We start from the raw sequence: 27,345 nt of genomic DNA, 5'->3' as shown, positions 1-27,345 counted from the left end.
TTCCATCAGCTTGGAATACTTTGTCTTTAATTGCCAATGCACCGCGTCAACCAATCAGAGAAGCTCAGTTTTTTGATTTAGTGACATATTTTATCATGGGCTTGAAGGACCATTTTACTATTTACAAATCATAAACCACGCCTGAAAGCTGAAAGAAAAGAAAAAGGACACATCAGCTTTCCAAGTTACACGCAGGCAGAGCAGTGTATTTAATAACACCCTCAACCATCTGATCACAAATAAAATCAGATGTTCGGACGCACAAACATTTCCCACAAAACACACAAAACGATATCAGCATGATCATGATATGGTGTGTTTTATTCTGACATTTATTGATGATCCTTAACCACGAAACCAGCGTCTGCAAGAGGAGGAAGCAGGCAGAGAGCAGCTGCTCGTAATCAGACTGTCCGCGGAGCACGAATATTCAACCTAAAACTATGTTTACAGCGGTTAAATGTCTGCAGTTTAGCGCTTTAAAGTCTGTGTCATTATTGCCATGGCTGAGACGAAAACTTCCTTATAAAATTAGAAATTCTTCAGGCAAACTATGGAAATTCACCAGTCCAAAGAGAAACGTCTCCCCTTGCTGCTTCTCCTGCCACCCCCCCACCTGAGTGGAGCGGAGCCACAGCATCTAAAACCAGTGGAAAAAGGGGCATTATTGTTGCGGTTTGTGGCCGTCCTGTCATTATTCAGCAAATAAAGCTAAGCCACTCTCTCGATTGCATCCACCAGAGACCGGCAAAGGAAAATAACCAAGGGTAGCTCCTCGCAACGCGCCTGTCCACACTTTGCTCAGAAGTGCATCTAGAGCATCTGACTTCAAACATCGACATCTTGCTCATGCTTTCAATAAGAACAAAGATTAATTTATTCTGGACTTAATCCTTACAGGGATATGCATAGTGCTCTGTTTCAGATTGTATTGCCTTATTTTGTGTCTTAAAGTACCATGCAGAGTATGAATGGTTGTGAGTGTATGGTTTGTGAGTATGTGCGTGTACTTGATCGTGGTGTGGGTGTTTCTGTGTCAAAATGTATGGTTGGTATTACTGTTTATATTCAAGGGGATGGCCTTGAAGTTTTCTTCCTACATATATTTCAGTTCGGCCATGATAAAACTTCTCTTTTAATCATCTGGTTTCATAACAATTTGAGCGGTATCCATCTGCAAGATTATAATGACTCTGTATGTTTTTATTCTACATTAGCTCTATTTAGTTGTATCTGCATTTTCCTAATGCAGTTAGTCATTTTTAAGAATGGGGTAGCTAGTTTTATTAGTTGCTATTATTTTAATGTCTTTCATGTCTCGATTAGTCTCTTTTTAGGTGCAGGATTCAAGAAAGGTCAGAGCATTGTATACAATAAATTGTGAATGTAAGTATTACATTTCAACCCTAAATACTATTTTCAAAATCTGGTTCCCCTTTCCACATCAGTTTACAAGGCTTAATAAAATGATAAACACAAAAACTGAAGGACATATGTCTTATAACTTTAGTTTGTCTTTAGCCAGTCTTATAAAAACACCATACAACTCTAACTATAATAAGCCTGTCCAGTAATTCTGTTAAGGAGTGCGTTTCATTTTCTGTTGAATTTGAGTCTAACTAGATCATTCTGAACCTGACTGGGAAAAGTCTAAATCTTTGTTAATCAAAATCCTGTTTTGAGTGGAAAAATTGTCCCTGTCTGGACTTCCTTTTGTTTTATCCTAAAATAACTAACCTAATGATATTATGATTCTGTTGAGGATCAGACCTGCTTTTGTAGTCTATTGTGACAACCCCGAGTTGGCATAAAGACAATTCCTTATTAAATAAATAATGCTGGGCATCAGAGAGTTTGAATTGTTTTTACCCTTTAAGCAGACGGTCCATGGGCTGGCCAAGACCCGTCTTACCTCTTTGCAACTGCTCCCCAGACCTGAAAAACTCAAAATCCTAATTAGTTTTAGATCAGCAAATGATGTATGATTGTCTCGAATCGAATCATACAGATTTGATTGAATTGACCCTGTGAAGTTCCTTGAGAAGAGATGTGTTGTGAAATTATATAAATAAATAAAACTGAATTGAACTGAATTTAAAATAAATTTATCATGCAACATATACCTTAATTTTTAATTAGCATGAAACAGGCATTCATTCCACAAAAACGAATAGACCAAATGGACAGATATTGGCCATGTAAAAAAGTTTGAATAAACTGTAAATACCAAATGTGAAAAAAACAAAAAAATTCTTCTCCGCCACATACTGTGTCAGCAATGCTGTATTGGACCTTATCTTGTTTTAACTTAGGATCCTGTTTACAAATGAGTCTGCACAACTTTAGAGAGTGGAACCACTTTGTTTCTCTTAATAGTAAAATTAGTGTCTTACTATTTCTGGTGACTCGTCAATTATTTTGGGACCCAAACACACTCCATCAAACAGTTGTTTTAAATTGTTAAAGCATCTTTGTGGGGAAAGTTCACTAATATACTTTTCCTCCCCGTTTCCCATGATTGCTAAGCAGGGAACTCGTTTTCTCGTGATATCTCTGTCATTCTTTCACTTCACACACACAAACACACTGAAACTCAAACACTTCACCCCGGCAGTATTTTTTGGACTTCTTGAAGAAATTACTGAACCCGACAAACCCTAGCTGTTTTGCTTGCCTCATTGAGGGAGGTCACTTTTATATTGCGTATTAGGGAAAGCTATCTTCCCTCGCATGCAATACAGGAACTTCAAACCTACTTCCCTTAAGAGTCTGAAATATTCAGAGGGTCGGACCTCCCCTCCCAGACTGACTCCGCTACAATCGGACCGCTATCGCACACGTCTTATTCTTTTTTCTCAAAATCTCACTAAAAAACCATTCTGAACCATTTCTCTGCCTCCAAGGGTACAAAACATTCCAGCTCACGCAGAACCAACAACACAGCCAAAGTGTTTTAGGAAATAACACTGGAGATTTTGAACAGGAATCTCCTCATCTTTTAATGTGCGGTTGCAGGCTGTGATATCCAGTTCGTTTGTGGTTCCTAGCCATAGGTGGAAAATGTGTTCTGGGCACGGGCGGAAACACCAATTTGTCCAAGCTACCGCATCCTGCTGTTCACTCTTAGCTTTCCTGAAATCTTTTCCCCAGAAGCGATCCCACTGTTGGCAACATTTTCTCTCTTTTTTTTTTTTTTTTAAAGAATTGGCCTTTATTTTTGATAGTAGGCAGACAGGAAGGAGGGGGAAAGAGAGGGGGAGACATTCGGCAAAGGTCGCCGGGTCCGGGACTCGAACCCGGGACGGCCGCTTTGAGGACTATAGCCTCTATATGTGGTTGCGCGCTAACCCCTACACCACCAGCGCCACGCCTAACATTTTCTCTTAAAGGAATGACTCCCAAACTGTTCTATACTCTCAACATTTTTTTCTAAACAAGGCAGAGGAATGGTTACAGAGATCAGTGCTGAGGCTCCCGCCCTGGATCCGCTCGTTGATCAAAGTGCAGCCCCTAAAGAAGGTCACACATAGTTTTTATATCTGGCTCTCCCACGCATGGGATGTGCACACACCCTCAGTGTTTATAAGCAGACTGTGTCACCATTCTGGTTTCTATCTGATAGTGTGTAATAACAACCCTCACTCTAAGTTAAATTTAATTCAGTTTTATTTGTATAGCGCCAATTCACAATACATGTCATCTCAAGGCACTTCACAAAGGGTTAGGAATGGTGCGGGGTTGTTGGGGAGGTTAGAATAAACTACTGAGTGTTAGAGTTTGGCCATTTTAGAATGGGCTACGTGTATGGGTACTAAGTAAAATAATAAACTGATCAAGTTTGTCCATGTAGAGCCCACTGGTGGGCATTGTTATACTAAAGACCTGATAACAGGATTTCTGATTTTTGGAGTTGGCGGTTACCTGGCTTATCGAAAGATTTGTAAAACATCGGCAGCTGTTCAAAGCACTCCAAAGCTGCCTAGGATGTTTGAAGGGATCTTTAGAGTTCTCAGCACTCAGACTGATATGTTAAGAGAGCAGAATCGCAAGCTGGACGCAATCCTTGAACGGAATCGCAGGCTGGCTGCGTTTCCCGGACTCAAAGGTGATATGATTTAATCTTGGAGAAAGTTGTGTGCTCAGGATCTACTGAAAGTACCAGAAATTTGGCTATTTGGATTTGAAATTGAGAATGCCAGTAAGAATTTGAAGGCAGGTGGAAAATCACAGCCGGCCTGAACCTAAACATTTATTGTTTGTCTAATTCAGGCGCCCCGATATGGCCTTCACAGGCTTCTTATCAAAACATTTCTCCTGGATGTTCTGTAAATATGACGCTCTGCCCCAGCAACCCCCCTTATATGTGAACTGAACTGTGTGGCTGTTTGATAAAACGTTCATCTCTTTTTCAAGGACAATGGCACCTTTGTCAGTGTTGACAGTCTAATTCTTTGCACACATGATCATACTTAAATATTGGCACCTTCACGAGTCCACCATGCCCCTGCAAAATCTTTTCTTATGTGTGTTGCTTTCCCATGCTCCTTATTTTTACCTAAATGTGGATATCATTTCTTCCCCTTTTCATAGATTTTTAGATTTACCAGTGAAAGGAAAATACTTGTTTCTTAAAAAATTTGAACAAAAGCTGTTTTTACACCAGTGACTCAGCTTCCTTAGTTAGAACTCAGTGATTGCTTAGTTAAAATCTCAGCCACCACCCATAACACATCGCTCCCGACCCCTTTGGCCCCTCCCACGGGTAGTGAGCCCATCGCAAGGGGGACCCACGTTTCGTCCTCGAGCTGTGCCCAGCCGGGCTCCATGGGTGAAAGCCCGGCCACCAGGCGCTCGTCAGCGTGCCCCACCTCCAGGCCTGGCTCCAGAGTGGGACCCCAGTGACCTGCATCTAGGCGAGGGAACACTGTTTCCATTTGTGGCAATTATCATAAGGGGTCTGTGGGCAACGCTTTGTCTGATCCCTCACCTTGGACCTGTTTGCCTTGTGTGACCCTACCATGGGCATAAAGCCCCTGACAACATAGCTCCTAGGATCATTAGGACACTCAAGAGATTATCTGTATGGAGCAGTTGTCCAGAATCCCTGCTGCAGTGTGTGCAAACCTTGTCAAGAACCACAGGAAACATCTGATATATGTAATTGCAAACAAAGGTTTTAATACCAAATTTTTGTTTTGTTCTACTGATGTATCAAATACCTCTGTCATGCAATAAAATGCAAATTAATTACTTAAAAATCACATGTTGTGATTTTCTGGATTTAAGTTTCAGATTCTGTCACTCACAGTTGAAGAGTAGCTATGATAAAAATGTAAGAAAAATTGCATGCTTTGCAAGTGGGAAAACTTGCGAAATCGACAGTGTATCAAATACTTTTTCTCCCCACTGTAAATCTGTTGGGCTTCTTGGCACTCAGACAACAAATCTGAGTGCTACTGTGCCAGACAGGACACATTAAAAAAAATAATAATAATAATAAATACCTCACAGCTCAAGACTGTCTTATTTAGGTAGTGTCCTATTTAGGTAGTGTTTTAATACTTAAAAATGTGATCTTACTTCTGGTTTTATCTACCTTGTTTTGTCTATCCTTTGCTTTGTTTTTAACCAGTTTTTTAATGTTTTCTTAAATTTTTCTCTGTGGTTTTTATGTTTATTTTGTTCAGCGCTTTGGTCACCAGTATTTTTCATGTGGAAAGTGCTATTCAAATAAATGATTGGTTGGTTGATTAATGCTAACCTAGCATTGTGTTTAGTGAGGACTTATCCATGTCTTTGACTACAGTTTTCGTCATTTATAGATGTATTTCCAATATGTCTCCTTCGTACTTTAAGTTCTTAACATTCCTCCCATAACACCTAACAACGGCTGTAAAATGCATACCTTAATTAAACTAGATGCAGTTCTTCAACCTTTTGAAGGACATGCAGAAGCTTGGTCTCCCTGTAAATGTAACACACTCAATATTTAACCTGAGCGGTCAGGCTTATTGTAACTAACTAATTTTAGTTATTGAAGTTGGAAAACACAGAAATGTAAATGTTTTCCTCCCACCTGGATTTCTTTTTTTGTTTTTGTGTAGCCTTACATGGAAGGCTAAAGGTAGAGACTTGAAAATCAAATAAGGCTACAGATACAAGTTCAAATTTGATTACAGTAGCACAGAAAATGACAATCCTGGAGAGGTTTTTCTGTGGGTATCTGCAGGCGATTTCCAATGTCACTTTGAAAAAAAAACCTGGATGTGTGAACTCTAAAATGCTTCAATTCCTGAATCCTTCAACATACAGGTCCTTCTCAAAATATTAGCATATTGTGATAAAGTTCATTATTTTCCATAATGTCATGATGAAAATTTAACCTTCATATATTTTAGATTCATTGCACACTAACTGAAATATTTCAGGTCTTTTATTGTCTTAATACGGATGATTTTGGCATACAGCTCATGAAAACCCAAAATTCCTATCTCACAAAATTAGCATATCATTAAAAGGGTCTCTAAACGAGCTATGAACCTAATCATCTGAATCAACGAATTAACTCTAAACACCTGCAAAAGATTCCTGAGGCCTTTAAAACTCCCAGCCTGGTTCATCACTCAAAACCTCAATCATGGGTAAGACTGCCGACCTGACTGCTGTCCAGAAGGCCACTATTGACACCCTCAAGCAAGAGGGTAAGACACAGAAAGAAATTTCTGAACGAATAGGCTGTTCCCAGAGTGCTGTATCAAGGCACCTCAGTGGGAAGTCTGTGGGAGGGAAAAAGTGTGGCAGAAAACGCTGCACAACGAGAAGAGGTGACCGGACCCTGAGGAAGATTGTGGAGAAGGGCCGATTCCAGACCTTGGGGGACCTGCGGAAGCAGTGGACTGAGTCTGGAGTAGAAACATCCAGAGCCACCGTGCACAGGCGTGTGCAGGAAATGGGCTACAGGTGCCGCATTCCCCAGGTCAAGACACTTTTGAACCAGAAACAGCGGCAGAAGCGCCTGACCTGGGCTACAGAGAAGCAGCAATGGACTGTTGCTCAGTGGTCCAAAGTACTTTTTTCGGATGAAAGCAAATTTTGCATGTCATTCGGAAATCAAGGTGCCAGAGTCTGGAGGAAGACTGGGGAGAAGGAAATGCCAAAATGCCAGAAGTCCAGTGTCAAGTACCCACAGTCAGTGATGGTCTGGGGTGTTGTGTCAGCTGCTGGTGTTGGTCCACTGTGTTTTATCAAGGGCAGGGTCAATGCAGCTAGCTATCAGGAGATTTTGGAGGACTTCATGCTTCCATCTGCTGAAAAGCTTTATGGAGATGAAGATTTCATTTTTCAGCACGACCTGGCACCTGCTCACAGTGCCAAAACCACTGGTAAATGATTTACTGACCATGGTATCACTGTGCTCAATTGGCCTGCCAACTCTCCTGACCTGAACCCCATAGAGAATCTGTGGGATATTGTGAAGAGAACGTTGAGAGACTCAAGACCCAACACTCTGGATGAGCTAAAGGCCGCTATCGAAGCATCCTGGGCCTCCATAAGACCTCAGCAGTGCCACAGGCTGATTGCCTCCATGCCACGCCGCATTGAAGCAGTCATTTCTGCCAAAGGACTCCCGACCAAGTATTGAGTGCATAACTGTACAAGATTATTTGAAGGTTGATGTTTTTTGTATTAAAAACACTTTTCTTTTATTGGTCGGATGAAATATGCTAATTTTGTGAGATAGGAATTTTGGGTTTTCATGAGCTGTATGCCAAAATCATCCGTATTAAGACTATAAAAGACCTGAAATATTTCAGTTAGTGTGCAATGAATCTAAAATATATGAATGTTAAATTTTCATCATTACATTATGGAAAATAATGAACTTTATCACAATATGCTAATATTTTGAGAAGGACCTGTACAGTGACCTAGCCAACGAAAAGTCCAAAAAGTGGTAAAGGAAAGTGTCGACCACTTTGGACAGGTAGGATAAGCACCTCTCCATCTCCAATTCGCATGCAACACGCACAAGAAAACACATAAACTGTATGAGTAAGAGTGTGAGGGACTTGACACATGGATGATGAGTTTGTGTCTGGAGATACCATAGGTCAGTGCAACCGGTCGAAAGAAGTGTCAATTGAAAGAAGAGAAACTAGTGGCCATTTTGGCTCAATAGTGTTAGAAAATAAATAAATTATCAGTAATTTTGAATAGTTAATTTTAAAAGTAAGTTTGAATAATAAACTGAAGCCCGGCCACCAGGCACTCGTCAATGTGCCCCACCTCCAGGCCTGGCTCCAGAGTGGGGCCCCGATGACCCGCATCCAGGCGAGGGAACACTGTTTCCATATGTGGGAATCATCATAAGCGGTCTGTGGGCTACGCTTTGTCTGATCCCTCACCTAGGACCTGTTTGCCTTGGATGACCCCACCATGGGCATAAAGTTCCTGTCAACATAGTTAACGTTTTATCAGTAAGTTTGAATAATAAACTGAATGGGACTGCACTGTTTGATAATTAGGATTAATTGAAATGTATGTACCCGACTTGAAATCTGTATGAGTCAATTTAATTGACTTTGTAAAGTGCCTCGGGGTGACATGTGTTGTGAATTTGCGGCATATAAATAAAACTGAAAGAAGAAATGAAGATTTTTGAAATGCAAAATAACGTATTTTCATCCTGTATACTACTGATGCCTATTTCCTGGACTGTGTATGCCAGATTTCATATTTGTTAACGTCAACAAAGTAAAGGAAAGTAGAAAAATAATTTAGGATAGAAATAAAAAATTCGTGTTGTTGATAAGTACATGACTAAAAAGTGAAATGGCAACCTAAATAAATGGGCATTACCACTGATGTCAATGTTAGTTAGAAATTACAACTTTAATAGATCCATGCAAAATTTCAATTTATTGTTTTTATTATTTTTACTCTGCTTGTCCACATAATTATAATTTTGAGTTATTCATATAAATCTTTATTTCTATATCTGTGTGAAGGAAACACTGCCTCAGCTCATCACACAGACAGAAAGACAGACAGAGGGTACTCAGTCACTGTTATTCAATTCAATTCAGTTTTATTTATATAGCGTCGTATCACAACACGTTGTCTCAAGGCACTTTACAAAGTCCTTTCAATCGAATCATACAGATTTCATGTCGGGTACATACATTCCAATTAATCCTAACTATCAAACAGTGCAGTCGGATTCAGTTATTTATTCAAATTAGTTATAAGGTTTTCGATCTTAGGAAACCCAGCAGATTGCATCCAGTCAGTGACCTGCAGCATTCACTCCTCCTGGATGAGCATGTAGAGACAGTTGACAGTCTCTGGCGTTGACTTTGCAGCAATCCCTCATACTGAGCATGCATGTAGCAACAGTGGTGAGAAAAACTCCCTTTTTAACAGGAAGAAACCTCCAGCAGAATCAGGCTCTGTGTGAGCAGCCATCTGCCACAACCGATTGGGGGTTTGAGAGAACAGAGCAGAGACAAAAAAAGGAACACAGAAGCACTGATCCAGCAGTACTTTCTATAGGAAAGAAAAGTGAAACATGAATGGTTATAGCTCCTTTAGTGGCTTCATCTAGGAGAGAAAGACAGTTAAGCAGATGAACTCTGAGCCAGTTTTCAAGTCTAGGAGAGAAACAGTGTTAAACACTGAAAGACAGCTGTCCTGGGGCACACTGATGGAAGTGAGGCTGCCATACACAGGCACCACAAAGCCCTCTGACCACAATCAGCAGGCAAGTCAGGTGAAGTGTCCTGCCCAAGGACACAGCGACTGAGACAGCTAGAGCAGCTAGAGGATTCGAACCGGCAACCCACCGGTTACGGGATTAACTCCTACTACCTAAGACACCACCGTCCCATAGATGTAGCTTCTAGAAAAAAGAAAAAACGGAGAGAGAACATAAAGAGAAAAGCTGAAATAACAGCAAATAATGCAAAATTAGAGAGTTGTATGAGAATTTAGCAGAGAGAGTGAAAGTGGTCATTATGTCCTCCAGCAGTAGGAGCATAACTACAGAGATAATTTAGGAAAACCTAAGCCACTCTAATCCTAGCCTTAAAAGTAGATGCAATGTCTGCCTCACGGACTAAAACTGGGAGCTGGTTCCACAGGAGAGGAGCCTGATAACTAAAGGATCTGCCTCCCATTCTACTTCTAGAGACTCTAGGAACCACCAGTAAACCTGCAGTCTGAGAACGAAGTGCTCTGTTAGGAACATATGGAACAATTAGATCTTTGATGCATGATGGAGGTTGATCATTAAAGGCTTGTGAAGGTCATTGTAAATGTTTCAAAAACTTATTTGTTTGAATTCGTCTGTGCTCGTTTTTGGAAATGTGAAACTCATATGGATAGGTAAATGTTGCAACTTGTTTTAAAAATCAATTTTTTCCATCCATAACATTGGTTTTGTCGTTCAGAGCCAAAATCAAAATTATGATTAGTTGCTCAGCCCTGACACATATGTCAGTGCTATATTGAGCCTTTATGCTCTTGATAAACAGTTGAATAGTTATTTATGTTTTTATCCTTAGGTTTTACAGATAGAAGCTTTTTGATTCTTTTGAAGAAGATGCCTGATTTGGAGCAACTGTATGGCCTCCACCCTCGCTACCTGGAAAGGAGACGTGTCAGAGGTTTTGAGGCTTTCAGTATTCCTGGAGTACTGGAGGCACTACAATCATGTCCTGGTCTGCTGGTAAGTTTGGGCAATATATCTTACCCCAGATACATCTGAAAAGTCTTTATTATTGTTATCTGTAAGATAAAACGTTTTTTTTTAAGAAGATAAACTGCAGTTAACATCTAATTATTTCTTTCATTTTAAATAATTCCCCTGGAAGTTTAATTTTCAATGGAACTTCCAGGGGAATTATTCCAGGCAGGTGCCTGGTCCTTGGTGTGCTGTGGTAGCCTTCCTTCAATGCTTCCTTCTGTGGCTCTGGCGCCAGGCTGTGGTTGGTGGTCGGGTGGGTGGGTTGGGCGTTGGAGCATGTCTTGTGCCTGCACTGGGGCAACTGATGGGACCGCTTGTCGGGTGAGTTTGGCCGAGGTCGCTCAGGTTCAGGCACGAGCCCGGGCTAGCCCGGACCAGGTCCAGGTGCTGAGGCGGTCTGCCTGTCTCCACCCCCGGAGGGGAAGGGGACCACCTCCTGGGCCCGGGGTCTGGTTGTCCCAATGGCACCTCCATTGTTGTTTGTCTTTTCGTTGGGTGCGTGGGTGTGAGTGTTTTTATGTGTACGCATGAGGGTGGGAATGTGTGATTGTGACTGTGTGCCTGTTTTTTGTGGGTTTGGGTTGCTCCCTCTCCTGGATCAGTTTAGGCCCCCCGTGAAATGTGGGGCCTATTCCCTCGCCGCCACACTACCTGCCGGCGGTTGGTGTCTCTGCCCACCCGTGTACTTGTGGTTCTTGGTATCCGGGGCTTGGGTGCTTTGGCTCACTCCCGGTGGCAGCTTGCTGGGGCCTGGACCCCTGGGCCTGTCGGGCTTGGGAAGTGATATGTCCCTGGGTCTCGGGTCCCTGGGTCCATGGCTGGATCTGCTCGGGCGTAGATGGCTGCCTGCGGGGCCTGTGGGCTTGTCGTGCAGCTCCCTGGAGGTTCTGCACTGTGGCTGCTAAGTGGTTCTCCTGGGACTCTCCCCTGCTCATCTCTGGAGGGGTTGCAATAGTCCCGGCGGTGGTTCTCCTGGGGTTCCTGTACTGTGGGGGCCTTTGATGTCTGTGGCTCGGATCTCCTCCGTATCTGTCCCTGGTCTAGGGTGGCAGGTCTGTGGCTCCTCACACTCACTATTGCATATTTTTATGGAGAAACCTTGTATACAAAAGCGCGCTCACACTGAGACCCACAGGTGTTTAGATTCAGGTGTCAACAGATACACAAATGTTCTATATTGAGCCGCATTTACCACTAAATACATCTTGCATTCATAAGTACCGTGCACTTTTCGGTAAAAAAGCTGGTAATATGAACGTTTCTGCAGGTGTAGAAGCAAGCAGGGTGTTATCTTGAATTCATTTCATCCTTCTTTCTCTCCTCCATTCTATTCTCCTTCTCTCCCCTTTTCCTTTTTGCCCACCCTTTCTCTCTTTCATGCTTCTTTTTTTTCTTTTCATTTCTCTCTCCGTGTCTGTAACAACTGAAATAATCCCAAAGCAATTTCTAATAATGTTTTTTTTATAAATATCAAGCAGACTTTTAAAGCGTTAGCCGTATGCTCCACTTGTGAACGTAAATCTTCTGGGCTTTTTTCAGACAACAATTCTGAGTGCTACTCTGCCAGACAGGATACGGTTAAAAAAAAAGATCAGTATACTGTGCTGAAAAGGTAATTTTCCAATAACTTAATGTTTCATTGTTTTAATCGATAGTAAACATTTATTCAGCCTGTGAACATTCTTGTTTTGTTGTTGTTCTAATGGCTGTAACAACACAGGCTCAAAAAAGAGATTCAATATAAATAAATAATAAATGGCTTTGAGGATTTGCCATTCCCTAACCCTAATCCTAACCCTCACCCTAACCCTTTTTTGGTTTTACCCCGTTATTAGGGCTGGGCTGGTTTAGAAAGGCAGGCAATAGTATTGGGGAATGTTGCGATGATGATATGATTAGTGATAGTAAAATAAATTAATAAATAAATACTTAAGTAAACAGTGTTAACTTTACAATGTTAAGTAAACATGTTCATCTTCATGGAATTCATGGCACACAAAGACCCCAGATTGTGGGAATCTGTCCAGGTCCATGAAATTATAATACTCTATCTCAACAAGATTTAAAAAGTGCAATAAAACAACTTGGCTGTAGTTTATTAAGAACTTTACCATATGTTAATACCCTCCTAAAATATGTTCTGCTGTATTAAACATCAAAGTAAACATATTATTGGAATAGAAAGTATGAATACTTGGTAACTATGTAATTAGTAACTGTACATAGATTCGTACCAAACATTTCTGTACAGCCCCTTACAATGGATGAACAAACGAATACAGTGTTGGTTAAAACCTGAAGGCATGCAGAATGTTTATGTGCATTAAACCCCTAATAATTAGCTAATATTAATTTTAATAATTATTTCAAGCAGTTTATGCAACATGTGATAAATTGTGCTGTCCTTGTGTGATTTTCTTTTTTTTTTTTTTAAGTGGAAACCAAAAATTGCTAGTTTTTAAAACGATAAAATCACACAAAAATCATCAATGGAAATCAAATTTATTAACCAATGGGGGCCTGGATTTGGAGTCACACACGGAATTAAAGTGGAAAAACACTACAGGCTGATCCAACTTTGATGTAATGTCTTTGAAACAAGTCAAAATGAGGCTCAGTATTGTGTGTGGCCTCCACGTGCCTGTATGACCTCCCTACAACGCCTGGCCATGCTCTTGATGAGACGGCGGATGGTCTCCTGAGGGATCTCCTCCCAGACCTGGACTAAAGCATCCACCAACTCCTGGACAGTCTGTGGTGCAACGTGACGTTGGTGGATGGAGCGAGACATGATGTCCCAGATGTGCTCAATCGGATTCAGGTCTGGGGAACGGGCGGGCTAGTCCATAGCCTCAACGTCTTCATCTTGCAGGAACTGCTGACACACTCCAGCCACATGAGGTCTATCATGGTCCTGCATTAGGAGAAACCCAGGAGGAACCGCACCAGCATATGGTCTCACAAGGGGTCTGAGGATCTCATCTCGGTACCTAATGGCAGTCAGGCTACCTCTGGCGAGCACATGGGGGGCCGTGCGGCCCTCCAAAGAAATGCCGTGGATCGCTCTCCACGGTGTCTTCAGACTCTGTCACGTCTGTCACATGTGTTCAGTGTGAACCTGCTTTCATCTGTGAAGAGCACAGGGCGCCAGTGGCGAATTTGCCAATCCTGGTGTTCTCTGGCAAATGCCAAGCGTCCTGCATGGTGTTGGGCTGTGAGCACAACCCCCATTTGTGGACGTCGGGCCCTCATATCATCCTCATGGAGTCGGTTTCTGACCATTTGTGTAGACAAATGCACATTTGTGGCCTGCTGGAGGTCATTTTGCAGGGCTCTGGCAGTGCTCCTCTTGTTCCTCCTTGCACAAAGGCGGAGGTAGCGGTCCTACTGCTGGGTTGTTGCCCTCCTATGGCCTCCTCCACGTCTCCTGGTGTACTGGCCTGTCTCCTGGTAGTGCCTCCAGGCTCTGGACACAACGCTGACAGACACAGCAAACCTTGCCACAGCACGCATTGATGTGCCATCCTGGATGAGCTGCACTACCTGAGCCACTTGTGTGGGTTGTAGAGTCTGTCTCATGCTACCACGAGTGTGAAACCACCACCAACATTCAAAAGTGACCAAAACATCAGCCAGAAAGCATAGGTACAGATAAGTGGTCTGTGGTCCCCACCTGCAGAACCACTCCTTTATTGAGAGTGTCTTGTTTATCACCAAAGATTTCCCCCTGTTGTCTATTCCATTTGCACAACAGCATGTGAAATTGATTGTCAATCAGTGTTGCTTCCTAAGTGGACAGTTTGATTTCACAGAAGTTTGATTTACTTAGTTATATTGTGTTTTTTAATTGTTCCCTTTATTTTTTTGAGCAGTGTATATATACAGAGGTTCGTTCGTTCGTCGTCTTCCGCTTATCCAGGACCGGGTCGCGGGGGCAGCAGACTCAGCAGAGACGCCCAGACGTCCCTCTCTCCAGACACCTCCTCCAGTTCCTCCAGGGGGAGCCCAAGGCGTTCCCAGGCCAGCCGAGAGACATAGTCCCTCCAGCGTGTCCTGGGCCGTCCCCTGGGCCTCCTCCCGGTGGGACATGCCTGGAACACCTCCCGAGGAAGGCGTCCAGGAGGCATCCGGTATAGATGCCCGAGCCACCTCAACTGGCTCCTCTCGATGTGGAGGAGCAGCGGCTCTACTCCGAGCCCCTCCCGGATGGCCGAGCTCCTCACCCTATCTCTAAGGGAGTGCCCGGCCACCCTACGGAGGAAGCTCATTTCAGCCGCTTGTATCCGTGATCTCGTTCTTTCGGTCATGACCCAAAGTTCATGGCCATAGGTGAGGGTAGGAACGTAGACCGACCAGTAAATTGAGAGCTTTGCTTTTCGGCTCAGCTCTCTCTTCACCACAATGGACCGGCACAGCGCCCCCATTACTGTGGCAGCTGCACCGATCCGTCTGTCGATCTCCCGCTCCATTCTTCCCTCACTCGTGAACAAGACCCCGAGATACTTAAACTCCTCCACTTGAGGCAGGAACTCCCCTCCAACCTGAAGAGGACAAGCCACCCTTTTCCGGTCGAGTACCATGGCCTCGGACTTGGAGGAGCTGATCCTCATCCCAGCCGCTTCACACTCGGCTGCGAACCGCCACAGCGCATGCTGTAGGTCTTGGCTAGAGGGGGCCAGCAGGACCACGTCATCCGCAAAACGAAGAGACGAAATCCACTGGTCCCCAAACCAGACCCCCTCCGGCCCTTGGCTGCGTCTAGAAATCCTGTCCATAAAAGTTATGAACAGGACCGGCGACAAAGGGCAGCCCTGCCGGAGTCCAACATGCACTGGGAACAGGTCCGACTTAGTGCCGGCAATGCGGACCAAACTCCTGCTCCGCTCGTACAGGGACCGGATGGCCCCTAATAAAGGGCCCCCGATTCCATACTCCTGGAGCGCCCCCCACAGGGCATCACGAGGGACACAGTCGAGTGCCTTCTCCAGGTCCACAAAACACATGTGAACCGGTTGGGCAAACTCCCATGAACCCTCGAGCACCCTGTAGAGGGTATAGAGCTGGTCCAGTGTTCCACGGCTGGGACGAAAACCACACTGTTCCTCCTGAAGCCGAGGTTCGACTATCGGTCGGACTCTCCTCTCCAATACCCTGGCGTAGGCCTTACCAGGGAGGCTGAGGAGTGTGATCCCCTTGTAGTTGGAACACACCCTCCGGTCCCCCTTCTTATAAAGGGGGACCACCACCCCAGTCTGCCAGTCCAGAGGCACTGTCCCCGACCGCCACGCAATGTTGAAGAGGCGTGTCAACCATGACAGCCCTACAACATCCAGAGACTTGAGGTACTCAGGGCGGATCTCATCCACCCCCGAAGCCTTGCCACCGCTGAGCTTTTTAACCACCTCGGTGACTTCAGCCTGGGTGATGAAAGAGTCCAACCCCGAGTCCCCAGCCTCTGTTTCCACCACGGAATGCGTGATGGCAGGATTGAGGAGATCCTCGAAGTACTCCTTCCACCGCCCGATAATGTCCTCAGTCGAGGTCAGCAGTCTCCCGCCCCCACTATAAACAGTGTTGGCAGAGCACTGCTTCCCCCTCCTGAGGCGTCGGACGGTTTACCAGAATCGCTTCGAGGCCAACCGGTAGTCCTTCTCCATGGCCTCACCGAACTCTTCCCAGGCCCGAGTTTTTGCCTCTGCCACAGCCCGGGCCGCAGCACGCTTGGCCTCACGGTACCCGTCAGCCGCCTCAGGAGTCCCACAAGCCAACCACAGCCGATAGGACTCCTTCTTCAGCTTAACAGCATCCCTTACTGCCGGTGTCCACCACCGGGTTCTGGGATTGCCGCCACGACAGGCACCGCAGACCTTACGGCCGCAGCTATGGGCAGCAGCATCGACAATAGATGCAGAGAACATGGTCCACTCTGAGTCTATGTCTCCAACATCCCCCGGGATCTGGTCGAAGCTCTCCCGGAGGTGGGAGTTGAATACATCCCTGGCCGAGGGCTCCGCCAGGCGTTCCCAGCAGACCCTCACTATGCGCTTGGGCCTGCCGAGTCTGTCTGGCTTTCTCCTCCTCCAGCGGATCCAACTCACCACCAGGTGATGATCAGTGGACAGCTCAGCCCCTCTCTTCACCCGAGTGTCCAAAACATGCGGCCGAAGGTCTGATGATACGACAACAAAGTCGATCATCGACCTCCTGCCTAGGGTGTCCTGGTGCCAAGTGCACTGATGAACACCCTTATGTTTGAACATGGTGTTCATTATGGACAATCTGTGACTAGCACAGAAGTCCAATAACAAAATACCACTCGGATTCAGATCGGGGAGGCCATTCCTCCCGATAACGCCTCTCCAGGTGTCACTGTCGTTCCCCACGTGGGCGTTGAAGTCCCCCAGCAGAATAATGGAGTCCCCGGGAGGGGCACTATCCAGCACCCCCGACAGGGACGCCAAGAAGGCAGGGTACTCTGCACTACCACTCGGCCCGTAGGCTGAAATGATAGTCAGAGACCTCTCCCCAACCCGAAGGCGCAGGGATACAACCTTCTCATCCACTGGGGTAAACCCCAACACGAGACGGCTGAGCTGGGGGGCAACAAGCAAACCCACACCAGCCCGCCGCCTCTCCCCGTGGGCCACTCCAGAGTAGAAGAGAGTCCAACCCCTCTCAAGGAGATGGGTTCCAGAGCCCACGCTGTGCGTGGAGGCGAGCCCGACTATTTCTAGTCGATATCTCTCGACCTCCCGCACAAGCTCAGACTCCTTCCCCCCCAGCGAGGTGACATTCCACGTCCCTAGAGCCAGCCTAAGCATCCGGGGATCGGGCCGTTGAGGTCTCCACCTTCGTCCGCCACCCAATACTCTTTGCACCAGTCCCTCACGGTTCCCCCTGCAGGTGGTGGGCCCACTGGAGGATGGCCTCGCGTCTCTCGTTTGGGCTTGGCCCGGCCGGGTCCCGCGAGGAGCAACCCAGCCACCAGGCGCTCTCCGACGAGTCCCGACCCCAGGCCTGGCTCCAGGGTGGGACCCCGGCTCCGCCGTACCGGGCGACGTCACGTGCCTCGATATTGTGTTCTTCATGAGGGGTTCTTGAACCATTCTTTGTCTGACCCATCACCTAGAACCTGTTTGCCATGGGAGACCCTACCAGGGGCATTTAGGCCCCAGACAACATAGCCTCTAGGATCATTTGAGCACTCAAACCCCTCCACCACGTTAAGGTGACGGTTCAAGGAGGGGCTATACAGAGGTTGGACAATGAAACTGAAACACCTGTCATTTTAGTGTGGGAGGTTTCATGGCTAAATTGGACCAGCCTGGTAGCCAGTCTTCATTGATTGCACATTGCACCAGTAAGAGCAGAATGTGAAGGTTCAATTAGCAGGGTAAGAGCACAGTTTAGCTCAAAATATCGAAATGCACACAACATTATGGGTGACATACCAGAGTTCAAAAGAGGACAAATTGTTGGTGCACGTCTTGCTGGCGCATCTGTGACCAAGACAGCAAGTCTTTGTGATGTATCCAGGGTAATGTCAGCATACCACCAAGAAGGGCGAACCACATCCAACAGGATTAACTGTGGACGCAAGAGGAAGCTGTCTGAAAGGGATGTTTGGGTGGTAACCCGGACTGTATCCAAAAAACATAAAACCACGGCTGCCCAAATTACGGCAGAATTAAATGTGCACCTCAACTCTCCTGTTTCCACCAGAACTGTCCGTCGGGAGCTCCACAGGGTCAATATACACGGTCGGGCTGCTATAGCCCAACCTTTGGTTACTCATGCCAATGCTAAACATCGGTTTCAATGGTGCAAGGAGCGCAAATCTTGGGCTGTGGACAATGTGAAACACGTATTGTTCTCTGATGAGTCCACCTTTACTGTTTTCCCCACATCCGGGAGAGTTACGGTGTGGAGAAGCCCCAAAGAAGCGTACCACCCAGACTGTTGCATGCCCAGAGTGAAGCATGGGGGTGGATCAGTGATGGTTTGGGCAGCCATATCATGGCATTCCCCTGGCCCAATACTTTTGCTAGATGGGCGCGTCACTGCCAAGGACTACCGAACCATTCTTGAAGACCATGTGACCAATGGTTCAAACATTGTATCCTGAAGGCGATGCCGTGTATAAGGATGGCAATGCACCAATACACACAGCAAGACTGGTGAAAGATTGGTTTGATGAACATGAAAGTGAAGTTGAACATCTCCCATGGCCTGCACAGTCACCAGATCTAAATATTATTGAGCCACTTTGGGGTGTTTTGGAGGAGCGAGTCAGGAAACGTTTTCCTCCACCAGTATCACGTAGTGACCTGGCCACTAGCCTGCAAGAAGAATGGCTTAAAATCCCTCTGACCGCTGTGCAGGACTTGTATATGTCATTCCCAAGATGAATTGACGCTGTATTGGCCGCAAAAGGAGGCTCTACACCATACTAATAAATTATTGTGGTCTAAAACCAGGTGTTTCAGTTTCATTGTCCAACCCCTATACATACAGTGAGGAAAATAAGTATTTGAACACCCTGCGACTGTGCAAGTACTCTCACTTAGAAATCAGGGAGAAGTCTAAAATTTTCATCTTAGGTGCATATCCACTGTGAGAGACATAATCTAAAAAAAAAATCCAGAAATCACAATGTATGATTTTTTAAATAATGTATTCTTGTGTTACTGCTGCAAATAAGTATTTTAAAAATGTCAGAGCCCTCCATGATTTCTAAGTGGGGGCATTGCAAAGTAGCAGAGTGTAAAAATACTTGTTTTCCTCAGTGTATATATATATATATATAAACTGTTAGAGTTAGAAAGCTGATAAATACATATAAATAAAATAAGACACAAGAAACCCAAGTAAGTTTGACTTGCAAGGGTGAGACAGTCCTCAGCCAGAACAGCAACTTCCTTCTCACAAAGGGAAAATCCTTGTACCAGCCTTTTATTTACAACTCACATTCCAACAAGCAAAAAAGCAGGAATTGGTTCAGCCAATTCTTGCAGAGATTTCAACCTAAAATTGTAGTCATTCCCATATATGGTATAAGCTTGTCATGTCCAGGGAGTGATCCACTCCAGACCGCAGTCCTTAACCTTCCACAAACCCTTTTTCACACTAAAAAACAATCATAAGAATCATGTTAGCTAGAGTAGAACTTCAAACATAAACATGATTTAGACTAAACAATAATAACATATAAACATTTTCCAATAATTCCCTCCTGTTTATTATTGATTAGTTTAATAACACATCCATCTATACACTTCCAAAAAGCTTTATGCATACACCTCATTAAACATTAAAATATTGTTAAGTTTAGTGACTTCTCCTCCATAATTTCATTATAGTCTTGGTTCTTGTCCAGAAACTGGTAATCCTGGGACAACATTGTACCAACAATTCTTCCAACCATCCTTAATATCATTGCTCTGATTCAGCGAATAACGCACAGTCACTAAAAAGACAAACAACAATAACACAGCGATGACAGGGGTCATGATTTTAAAAACAGTTGCCACCACGGTCCTGAAATAAGTCACGGTAAAAAGCTTCCTCGGCCGGGATGGACAGACATCCTGCTGCATACCCCTTTTACTTTCATTTAATTGGCGTATAGCATCGCTCACTCTGTGCCCATCTTCGCCGTTGGTCTCATCAGGGATGTAAGTGCAGCAGGTCTCGTTCAGGAGAGCGCAAACTCCCCCAACCGAAGCCGTCAGCAGGTCCAACACCATCCTGTTCTGCAAGACCACGGTTCGAAGAGCTGTGACTTCTGTGGACAGTCCTGTAAGAGCTTTTGTGGTTGCATTAACAAACAGTCCCGGTCGATAATCTATAGTTTGTAATCTAAGCATATTCTTTCCTACTCCCAACCATGGGAATAAACTTAGCAAAATCTTATTGATCTATGCTTGAATTCCTCAGGAACATCTGATCCCCACAGACTGTCATGTGGCTTCACACGGATGAGTTCCCTCTTACTCCTATTTAGGGAAGGTTGATCTGAAATGACATAAGTGTGATCAGTGGCATAAACAAGTGCACAAACACCACTCCAACTTGGAGGCAACTGCAAGTAAATGGCAGTTCCATACATCCAGTGAAGATATTCTGATGCTGTTGTCTCCATGATGACAATAAGATGGCTAGTCTGCAACAGTGCTATTTTGTGCTCAGTTCATATTTTTCATTTGGTGTCTCTTAAGTATGTTGACTTGTGTTCCAGAATGTCTTTCTACATGTATTCTTCCTTATCTGGCTCTCTTATTTTACTTTGAGTGAGACAAAAGCCATAGAATGAGCTGCAGATCAGTCAGTGTTGTGTTTGTGTTCCATACAAATCACGTCATGTTACTTTTTCGGTCAATGGGGCTGACATGCCATGATATCATAATCCTGCCCATATTGAGCTGGTACCCAATTGTAATAGATAATGAACCAAACCGTGTAGAGTTTGAGTCGAGTAGGTACTAATGGAAAAAAGACATTACTATGTACTCTTTCAGGCTCGAATTGAAAATGCAACATCAATAGACTGCTGGTCACTGATTGGCTACAATCAAGCAGTCAGTTTTCAATACAGTAGGCAGACCAGATTCCCCAGTACCCACCAGTATTACCACAGTCTGAAGAATTTGCAGCCCACTTTAAAGGTAAAATAGAAAGTTTAGACCTAATTCCTTGATGCTACTATTATAACTGTCTTATCTATAGTTTTATTTTTAAATTTACTTTAATTGTTGATTGTATACTGATACTTAACTTGAGATGCACATGAGATTTCATAATGTCATATGACAACAAAGCTATTCCAATTAATCATGGCAAGCACTGCTATATGTTTTAAGAATATTGCTCTTTACGATTCTAGAGTGTATCATGTGTATGTATGGTCTTAACTGTACTGTCTTTTTTTACAACTCTCACCGTGTGAAATATACATATCTTCTATACAGACCCATTCAAAAAATTGTAATTTTATTGAAAAGTAACTCATTGAAAAGTAACTAAATTCACTAAGTGTCACATTATATAGATTAAATACACACAGACTGTTATTGTTTGCGAGATAGAACCTCAGAATGCAGACGAGCAAGCAGCGTGATGGTAAGTGAAAAAAACTATTTAATAAAAAACAAAAACTCACTCTAAAAAGAGGCAGGAACAAAACAACGAATGGGCAGGCAGAACAGGCAAAAAACAGACTTGGCCAGGCTGGTCGAGACAGGTGTGGCGTGACTACAGGACAAGAGCAATATTTGAATAATGTTTCTGCCATGACTAACTGAACAGGTGTGTATATCTGGAGCGAAAACCAGGTGGAGCAAGGAGACAGATTAACTTGGAGCAGGGGAACCGAATAAATTAATTGACAGACAGAACAAAAGGTGGCTGCGGCAAAAGCAGAGATTCTAATATACAAACAAAACCAAACTTGACAAACATGAACAAGACTAAAACATGACCAGAAAAATAAACAACAGAAGCATGATTCAAAACTTGAGCAGTGAAAAACATCAGGAAAAAACCCGTAACCAAATACCAAACAACCCCAAATCATAACACAGACTGATGTTTTCAACTCTTTATTCTGTTAATTATAATAATTTTCTGGTTACAGCTAATAAAAACATAACATTTAAGATTAGAATATTAAACCAGACAAATAAAAAAACATTTTTAATATAGAAATGTGGGCCTAATAAAAAATACGTTTAATACCTAAAGGTACGTTTAATTAGACAAATAAGATTTATTAGAATGCATATTCTAATTTATTGTGTATGACTGCGTATCTCCAGTGTTTTCTTGCTAATCTAATCTACATGATTGCGTTTCCACATTTCTTCATTCGCTAGAATTTAATCTCACTTTTATTCCTTAGGGTTTTATTAGCAATAAATAAAAGTTTTATCTGTGTAGTTTATTTGATCAATTTGATCATTTCATTGTGCGTAACTGTAATAGTTCATTTCCTCCCCGCTTCAACTCTATCTGAAGAACAACAACTTATTTGAAAAGTTCCAATCAGGCTTTTGTTCAGGACATAGCGCAGAAACAGATTTGCTTAGAGTGACAAATGACTTGCTGATGGCAGCTGATTCTCCTCGATCTGTCAGCTGCTTTTGATTCAGTGGACTATGCTATCCTCTTGAGCTGCCTCCTTGACACTGCCAGACTGTCAGGCAGCGCCTTAGCGAGGTCTAAATCATACCTCTCTGACAGAACCGAATATGTTGGAATCATGTAAGTCCAGACCCCTCCATGTTATGTGTGGTGTCCTCCAGGAATCAGTCTTGGACCCCCTGCTTTTTGTCATCTACATGCTTCCACTCGGTTGTCATCAGCAGACACAATTTGTCATTCCATTGTTATGCTGATGACATACAATTATACAATGGACTTTTGAAAGGGATCTTATCCAAAAACATAAAAAAATTATAGTATATCCAAAACAGTCCTGCAAGAGTCCTCATGCAAGGACGCAAGTGTGAGCATATCACACCCATCCTATACTCCCTCTACTGGCTCCCAGTCCCACTTCAGATCCAATATAAAATTCTTCTACTCATCCAGAAATACATCATTGGCCATGGTCCATCTTATCTACAAGAACTGATTCCACTCCAAACCTCCACCCTCAGGTCGTCCATCGACCAGCTCCTTTAGGTCTCCTCTACCAGGCTGTGAACCATAGGGGACAGACACTTTTGTTCTGCTGTACTCCAGCTCTGGAATACCCTCCCTCCAGAGCTGAGAGAAGTGCAGAATCATGATTCTTTCAAAGTTGGACTTAAGACATTCCTGTTAAGAAAAGCTTTTAACTGCTACATATTTCTATTTTACTTTAGTGTTGTTTTATTCTTGTGTTTTAATTGTAGCACTCTGAGATTTCTTGGAATGAAAAGTGCATTATCAATAAAATTATTATTATTAATTCACTTTGTGTTTACACTTGACTGTTTGAAAAGTGCTGTATAAATGTTGATTTATATATTGATTGATTGATAATATTTTTTTTTTTCAGGGTGTTGAAACATCTCACCTGGAGCTAGTGGAAGCCATTTGGAACTATATGCCTGAAGTTCACATTCTGGGGAAGTTCCGGAACCGGAATGGGGCTTTTCCAATTCCTTCTGAGAATAAACTTACCATCCCTGTAACTGCAAAGCTCCAGACACTACACCTTGTGGGTGAGTCGGACACGATAAGCAAAAGGACATTTATTATATCCAGTCAATAATAGTGTGAATGTAATGTAAGTTAGCACAAGTAATGAACGGTAATGCAGGTCTTTGAAATTTATATTGTAATTTGTAAAAGTATTCACTCCCCTTGGCATTTTTTATGTTATATTGCCTCCCAACCTGGATTTAAAATAGATTGAGTGTTTCCACCATTTCATTTACAGAACACGCCTACAACTTTCAAGATGTATTATTTTTTTGTGAAGCAAACAACAAATAAGACAAAATAACAGAAAACATCCGTGTGAATAACTGCAATCTAAAGTCAGTACGTTTTAGACCCACTTTTTGTGGCAATTACAGCTGCTAGTCAATTTGGATCCACATCTTGCCACTGGGATTTCTGGCAATTCTACAAGGCAAAACTGTTCCAACTCATTCATGTTGGATGGTTTTCAGTTATGAACAGCAATCTTCAAGTCTAACCACAGATTCTCAATTTGATTGAGGTCTGGACTTTGACTAGGCCATTCCAACACATTTAAATGTTTCCCCTTAAAATCATTCAAATCACTGGCAGACTCACAGGGTTTGCTCAAGAATATCCCTGTATTTAGCAACATCCATCTTTCCCTTGACTTGGACCAGTTTCTCAGTCCCTGCCACTGAAAAACATCCCCACATCATGGTTTATGCCACCACAATGTCTCAATGTGGGGATGATGTTTTTGGGGTGATTAGATGTGTTGGGTTTGCGCCATACATTGCGTTTTCTTTGGTGGCCGAAAAGTAAAATTTTAGTCTCATCTGACCAAAGCATTTTACTCCATTAACTTGGGGAGTCACCCTCATGTCTTTTGACAAACTAAAAACGTGCCTTCTTATTTGTAACAACACTAAGAGGCTTTTTTTCTGGCCAGTTATCCATAAAGCCTAGCCCTATGGAGTGTATGGCTTATTGTGATCCTTTGGACAGATACTCCATTCTCTGCTGTGGAACTCTGCAACTCCTTCAGGGTTACCTTTGGTATTTGTGCTGCCTGTCTGCTTAATGTCCTTGACTTTTTTGGATAACTCCTTGGTCTTCATGATGTAATAAATTTCTTGGTGGTGATGCAGCCTCTGGTGCCTTTAAGAAAAGGAGTGTTTATACTGACACATTATGTGTCACTTCGATTGCACAGGTGAAATTCATTTAACTGATTATGAGTTTTGGAGGTAATTGGTTGCCCCAAAAGATTAACGGGGGGTAAATACACATGTGAATGTCAATACTCAGTTTCTCTTTTTTTAATTCTTGCTATATATATTTTTTTCATTTGACTTCACCAGCATAGACTATTTTGTGCAGATCCATCACATAAAATAAGATTAAAAACATTAAATTACTGGTTGTAATTTAACAAAATAGGTATGACGCCAGGGAGGGTGAATGCTTCGCAAGGCACTGTACATGTTTCTGTTGATTCACAAGGCATTTTAGCTCCCATTTTGAAATGCTACAGCTGCATTTTATTTTAAATGTAACTTTTACAGGTGTGAATATCCCCGAGATACCCTGTGTGTCTATGCTACGACACCTATACCTCAAGTGGGTCCGTCTCACCAAGCCACAACCATTTAAGGATTTTTTGTGTGTGAATCTGAGATCCTTTGTGATGAGGAATTGTGCAGGGCCAACCAATTCCCTGAAATATGTTCCACTGGTTACGGGCTTAGCATCAGCCCGGAACTTAGAGCAACTGGAGCTGGTGAGGGTTCCTTTCCTGGGAGGCCTTATCCAACATGTGGTTGAGGACAGCTGGAGGTCAGGTGAGAGATTACAATAGTCATAAGGATGGATTCTGGTATATAAGCACACTAATAAATAATTAGTGTGCTTATATAGCATTGTTTCAGTCAACAGATGCCATGCATATGGAATGCAGTTCTCAGACAACAAAGATAAAACTACCATTTGGGGATGAGCTGATCAATTTTGTGGACAAATTCCAGTGACTGATTTCTTTTTAAGTTCTAACCTGCCATTTCCAAATTTAGCCGATTTTCATTATGAACTTAAAATATTTTTTAAAAATCTTACATCGTAAAATGAAATGATTTCTCAAAACATCCCAGCTGTAGGGATGTCCCTAAAGGCATTCAGTTTTGTTTTTTACAAGATCATTTTAAAAAGGCAGCTTTGTCCAACATAATACTTGAGAGAAAACAGTAGTATTAAGCAACATTTCTGTTACTCGTACTCGTCGTCTTCCGCTTTATCCGGGACCAGGTTGCAGGGGCAGCAGACTCAGCAGAGACGCCCAGACGTCCCTCTCTCCAGACACCTCCTCCAGCTCCTCAGGGGGGAGCCCAAGGCGTTCCCAGGCCAGCCGAGAGACATAGTCCCTCCAGCGTGTCCTGGGTCATCCCCTGGGCCTCCTCCCGGTGGGACGTGCCTGGAACACCTCCCGAGGAAGGCGCCCAGGAGGCATCCGGTATAGATGCCCGAGCCACCTCAACTGGCTCTACTCGATGTGGAGGAGCAGCGGCTCTACTCCGAGCCCCTCCCGGATGGCCGAGCTCCTCACCCTATCTCTAAGGGAGTGCCCGGCCACCCTACGGAGGAAGCTCATTTCAGCCGCTTGTATCCGGGATCTCGTTCTTTCGGTCATGACCCAAAGTTCATGGCCATAGGTGAGGGTAGGAACGTAGACTGACCAGTAAATCGAGAGCTTCGCTTTTCGGCTCAGCTCTCTCTTCACCACAACGGACAGGCACAGCGCTCCCATTACTGTGGCAGCCGCACCGATCCGTCTGTCGATCTCCCGCTCCATTCTTCCCTCACTCGTGAACAACACCCCGAGATACTTAAACTCCTCCACTTGAGGCAGGAACTCCCCTCCAACCTGAAGAGGACAACCCACCCTTTTCCGGTCGAGAACCATGGCCTCGTACTTGGAGGAGCTGATCTTCATCCCAGCCGCTTCACACTCTGCTGCGAACCGCCCCAGTGCATGCTGTAGGTCTTGGCTAGAGGGGGCCAGCAGGACCACGTCATCTGCAAAAAGAAGAGACAAAATCCTCTGGTCTCCAAACCAGACCCACTCCGGCCCTTTGCTGCGCCTAGAAATCCTGTCCATAAAAGTTATGAACAGGACCGGTGACAAAGGGCAGCCCTGCCAGAGTCCAACATGCACCGGGAACAGGTCCGACTTAGTGCCGGCAATGCGAACCAAACTCCTGCTCCGCTTGTACAGAAACCGGAGGCCCCTAGTAAAGGGCCCCCGATTCCATACTCCTGGAGCAACCCCACAGGGCATCACGAGGGACACAGTCGAGTGCTTTCTCCAGGTCAACAAAACGCATGTGGACCGGTTGGGCAAACTCCCATGAACCCTCGAGTACCCTGTAGAGGGTATA

The 27,345-nt window shown here is 44.0% G+C and overlaps 1 protein-coding gene across 3 annotated transcripts in view; it reads left to right on the top strand.

The window, feature by feature from the left end:
- Window positions 1-27,345, top strand: part of fbxo38 (F-box protein 38) — a 150,066-nt gene that overhangs the window by 28,912 nt on the left and 93,809 nt on the right. For all 3 annotated transcript variants that reach the window (XM_047354624.1, XM_047354623.1, XM_047354625.1), the window contains 3 exons: window positions 10,563-10,726; window positions 23,784-23,949; window positions 25,480-25,755. In XM_047354624.1, coding sequence (XP_047210580.1) covers window positions 10,563-10,726; window positions 23,784-23,949; window positions 25,480-25,755 — 606 coding nt within the window. The remainder of the gene's footprint in view (window positions 1-10,562; window positions 10,727-23,783; window positions 23,950-25,479; window positions 25,756-27,345) is intronic.

Source organism: Girardinichthys multiradiatus, chromosome 23 (assembly GCF_021462225.1).
Source record: "Girardinichthys multiradiatus isolate DD_20200921_A chromosome 23, DD_fGirMul_XY1, whole genome shotgun sequence".
Lineage (NCBI taxonomy): Eukaryota > Metazoa > Chordata > Actinopteri > Cyprinodontiformes > Goodeidae > Girardinichthys > Girardinichthys multiradiatus.
Note: the sequence above shows the minus strand (reverse complement) of the source record. Positions and strands in the feature narration are given on the sequence as shown.